Raw genomic sequence first — 3,849 nt, forward strand, 5'->3', positions numbered from 1 at the left:
GTATTGCTTATGGCTAAGTGGGTTTTATGTCTGCAATGTGAGGTTGGCTTACAAATAAAAAAGTGAATCAATATATCTTACCATATTAATAATCAAAAAGAAAAAACACTGTGATCATTTTAACAGATGCAAAACAGGGCATTTGATAAAATTTAACAAGTGTGCATAAGAGCAGTGTGTAATAGCTGAATCTTGGAAATAGCCCAAATGCCATCAACTGATGAATGGATAAAGGTTTGTGTGTGTGTTTATTTTTATTTTTATTTACTTTTTTTTTTTTTTTTTGCGGAACTGGGGATTGAACCCAGGCCTTTGTGCTTGCCGGGCAAGCACTTATTCTACTGAGCTATCTCCCCAACACCGTGTGTGTTTTTATACAATGGAGTACCATAAAGAAGAATCAACTGGAGACATATCTAGATAAATCTTGAGATGCATCTTGAGACCATACTCTGAACTGAGATAAATCAGACACATGTAAATATTTCATTGTCTCTCTGATTTGAGAAAGGCCAGTGTAAATAAGCACCAAAGTGTGAACTAGATACCGTGAAATAGGAAGGAAATATTCAAATCAGAAGGTGAGCTAGGGAGGGGTCGGGGGGAGGAGGGAAGGAAAAATAAATGAAAAAAGAAGAAGAAGAAAAAAGAAAACTACTCTTGTAGATAAGAGGAGGAGTTGAAGGGAAGGGAAAGGAATGGGAAAAATGGAGGAATCAAGATATATCATGTACAGGTACAGATTCCCTATAATGAATGTGATTTTTACGTCTATCTAAACTTGTTACAATAAATTTCATAAAAAAATTAAACCCCAGAAAAACCAAAAATAAAAGGCAACTCTGATTACTCTTTATAATGAAAGACTTTCCCCCAGGCCAGAACAGGCCAGAAATATCTGCCAGCTACTTCTATTCCACATGGTGTTCTGCGTCCTTAACACCACAATACAGCAAGAAAAGACACAAAAGCCCTGTGGGTGTGAATGGATAAGCTTCAGTCAGTGCAATTCTGGGCTAAGAAAATCCTAAGAATAGACAGGAAGTCTGCTGGGATTCACAAGTGGACTGAGCCACTTACAGACACAAGGTTAGACACAAAACCAGGAGATTTCTACATGGCAACGGTCGACAGTTGGAAATAAATAAAGTATGAACCGAAACATTAAAAAAGGAAATGATAGACAAAACATGTACAGGGTCAATATACTAAAAATGAAAAAATATTGCTTAGAAACATTAAAGAAATGCTGTTCATGGAGGGGCATAGACTTGAGAGATTAGACAAGTATTGCGTTCATGGGTTGGAAGATGAAACTATATCCAATTCTTTCCAAAATGATCTATAGATTTATGTAATCTCAGTCAAATCTCAGTAGGCTTTTCTATTAAAATCAATGAGGTAGTTAAAAAAATCTATGGGAAAATTTAAAGGGGCCAAACCAGTCAAACATATTTGAAAAATATAAATAGAATTGGAGAATTTATATTGTTTGCTTTTAAGATTTAATTAAAATCTACACAGATGGAGACAGCCTATGTTGTAAGATAGAGCAACAGAATGGAGTAGAGTCCAGAGATGGTCCCCACGCCCCGCACACCCACCGCACACCCACTGGACCGTGGGGTCACCCAGTGATATGCCAGAAGCAGTGAAAGCAAACAAGCAGACTGTGACATGGAAACATCTAGACAGCACCTTGGAGGGACCTGCGTAGCATTGCACTGAGCAGAGATTTCTTAGCTAGGATCCCTGAAGAGAACAGGAGAAACAGAATCTCAAAAAATGCACAGTTCAGTCTCCAACACTGGTAAGAAAACAAAAAGCTGAGTCAGTGACAGGGAAAATTTTGGCTGTCAACATGGGACAACAGTGGCGCGCAGAACGCACGAAGGGTGTTACCACATCTTAATGGAGAGTCAAGCAGCCTGGTTGAAGAACAGTGGTGGAGGGTTGGAGTGACACCTGAGAGGACATGCGAGCAGCTGACAAGACCATGAGGACGGACTCTGAACACCTCGCCTTTGTCCCCGGGGCACAGGCGTCATTGTGCATGCTGCTTTGGCTCAGCCAGGAAGACCTGAAGCCTCAAGAGTAGACAAGGAAGTGGGCTAACTGTGGCTTCCATCCACCGCTGATGAGGATGGAGAGCAGCATGGCCATTTGAAAACCACTTGGGGTGCGTTAGGAGTTAAACACGCATAGACCGTGACCCAGCAGTGCTATTCTTGGTGTCTATTGGAGAAAACTGGGAGCACTGACTCACATACAATTCTGAGCGCAGATATTCACAGTGCTTTACTCACCAGCCACCCCTCCCCCAACATCAGACCATGCATGGCAGAGAGGCGGGAAATATAACTGGCACAAACGTGTCTCCAAAGAAAAAGCAGCGTAGACTGTTGGTTGCTCCTGGGTATGTGGAGACTGTGGGCGCTGGTGGGGAAGGCACACTCAGTACTGAGGCATGGTGACGTGTTATTGCTTGGTAAGTGGAGGTTGCAGGATGCAGACCATCTTCAAGCCACAGTAGACACAGGAGTCAAGAAGGCACCTTGATTATACGTGGCTTGGACCTTGATGGAGGCAACTCAAACTGATGTGGGAAAAGAGAGAGGGAGAAGTGTTGCCCAGATAAGGAGAGCTGGGGAGGGCCTAGGGGCACAGGGTAGGCAGGCACCAGCCGGGGGCAGGAAGGCTTTCCCTTCAGGGTGCTCACAGGGCACAGGCTGGCCAGGACCAAGCCCTCTTGGACATGGAATCCTACAGTGATCACTAGGTGAGTGAGCCACTGTCCCTTGTGACTTCTCAGCTAAATCCCTTGCTCTAAGCAACCTGCCTGGCTGGAGGAGACCAGAGTGTGTCCCCATGAACACAAGAGGCGAAGAATAAGGTGATGGGAAATTTATTGATGCTGTGATGAGCTGACAAGGTAAAATTCAGGGCAGGTGACAGAGCAGAGGACCCCAGACAGAAGGGTTGATCAGGGCAGCAAGGTGCACATGATGGGGAGGCCCTGATTTCAGGGCAAGGGGATCTGCTAACTCAGGGCAGAACCAGGTTGAAAGGAGCAGTGAGGACTCTGGCTTTAGGGTGCCCTGAGCCCATTAGCCCTAGGGGATGAGGCCAATCAACAGCAGGACTTCTGGCCCAAGGAGAGGCCACAGCAGGCTGGGCGGGGACAGGTAGGATGGCAGAGCAGGGACACACAGGAGGTTGGGCGGCAGCAGCTGGGCTGGCAGGAGGAGGTGCTACAGCAGGAGGGGGCTGGCATGCAGCAGGTGGGTCTGCACACAGGACTGCAGAGCAGGGACACTGAGGAGCAGGAGGGAGTGCAGCAGATGGGCTTGCAGCAGACGGGCACACAGCAGACAGGCTTGCAGCACATGGGTGTGCAGCAGGATGACTGGCAAGGAGAGCAAGAGCAGCAAGTTGGCTGGCAGCTAGACTGCTGGCAGCAGGAGGAGGAAGCACCAGAGCAGGTGGGTGTACAACAGACAGGTGTGCAGCAGACAGGTGTGCAGCAGGTGGGTGTGCAGTGGACAGGTGTGCAGCAGGCAGGTGTGCAACACACAGGCTTGCAGCAGACAGGTGTGCAGCAGGCAGGCACGCAGCAGGACGGCTGGCAGCTGGACTGCTGGCAGCATGAGGGCGTGCAGGAGCTGGTGCAGCCTGACTGGCAGCATGGGGTGCAGATGAGGCTCAGGCAGGGAGCCGGGGCACAGCAGCTGGGCTGGCAGCAGCTGGGGGCACAGCAGGAGGGCTCGCAACAGCTCTCTGGGCAGTCATCCACCTGCCAGGGCTCGGTGTAAGTGCTGGAGCAGACGGACATGGTGGAGGCGGCCATGG

The 3,849-nt window shown here is 48.0% G+C and overlaps 1 protein-coding gene across 4 annotated transcripts in view; it reads right to left on the minus strand.

The window, feature by feature from the left end:
- Window positions 1-3,130: 3,130 nt before the first annotated feature.
- LOC101571339 (keratin-associated protein 10-3-like) overlaps window positions 3,131-3,849 on the minus strand; it is a 903-nt gene continuing 184 nt past the window's right edge. The window contains exons 2-3 of one of the 4 annotated variants that reach the window (XM_004631960.1): window positions 3,465-3,786; window positions 3,131-3,386 (exon numbers count right to left, since the gene is read on the minus strand). In XM_004631960.1, coding sequence (XP_004632017.1) covers window positions 3,131-3,386; window positions 3,465-3,786 — 578 coding nt within the window. Of the gene's footprint in view, window positions 3,848-3,849 lie in introns of those variants that run through there. The other 3 variants (XM_023716134.1, XM_023716135.1, XM_023716133.1) reach the window with 3 other exon arrangements.

Source organism: Octodon degus, unplaced genomic scaffold, assembly GCF_000260255.1.
Source record: "Octodon degus isolate 3935 unplaced genomic scaffold, OctDeg1.0 scaffold00045, whole genome shotgun sequence".
NCBI lineage: Eukaryota > Metazoa > Chordata > Mammalia > Rodentia > Octodontidae > Octodon > Octodon degus.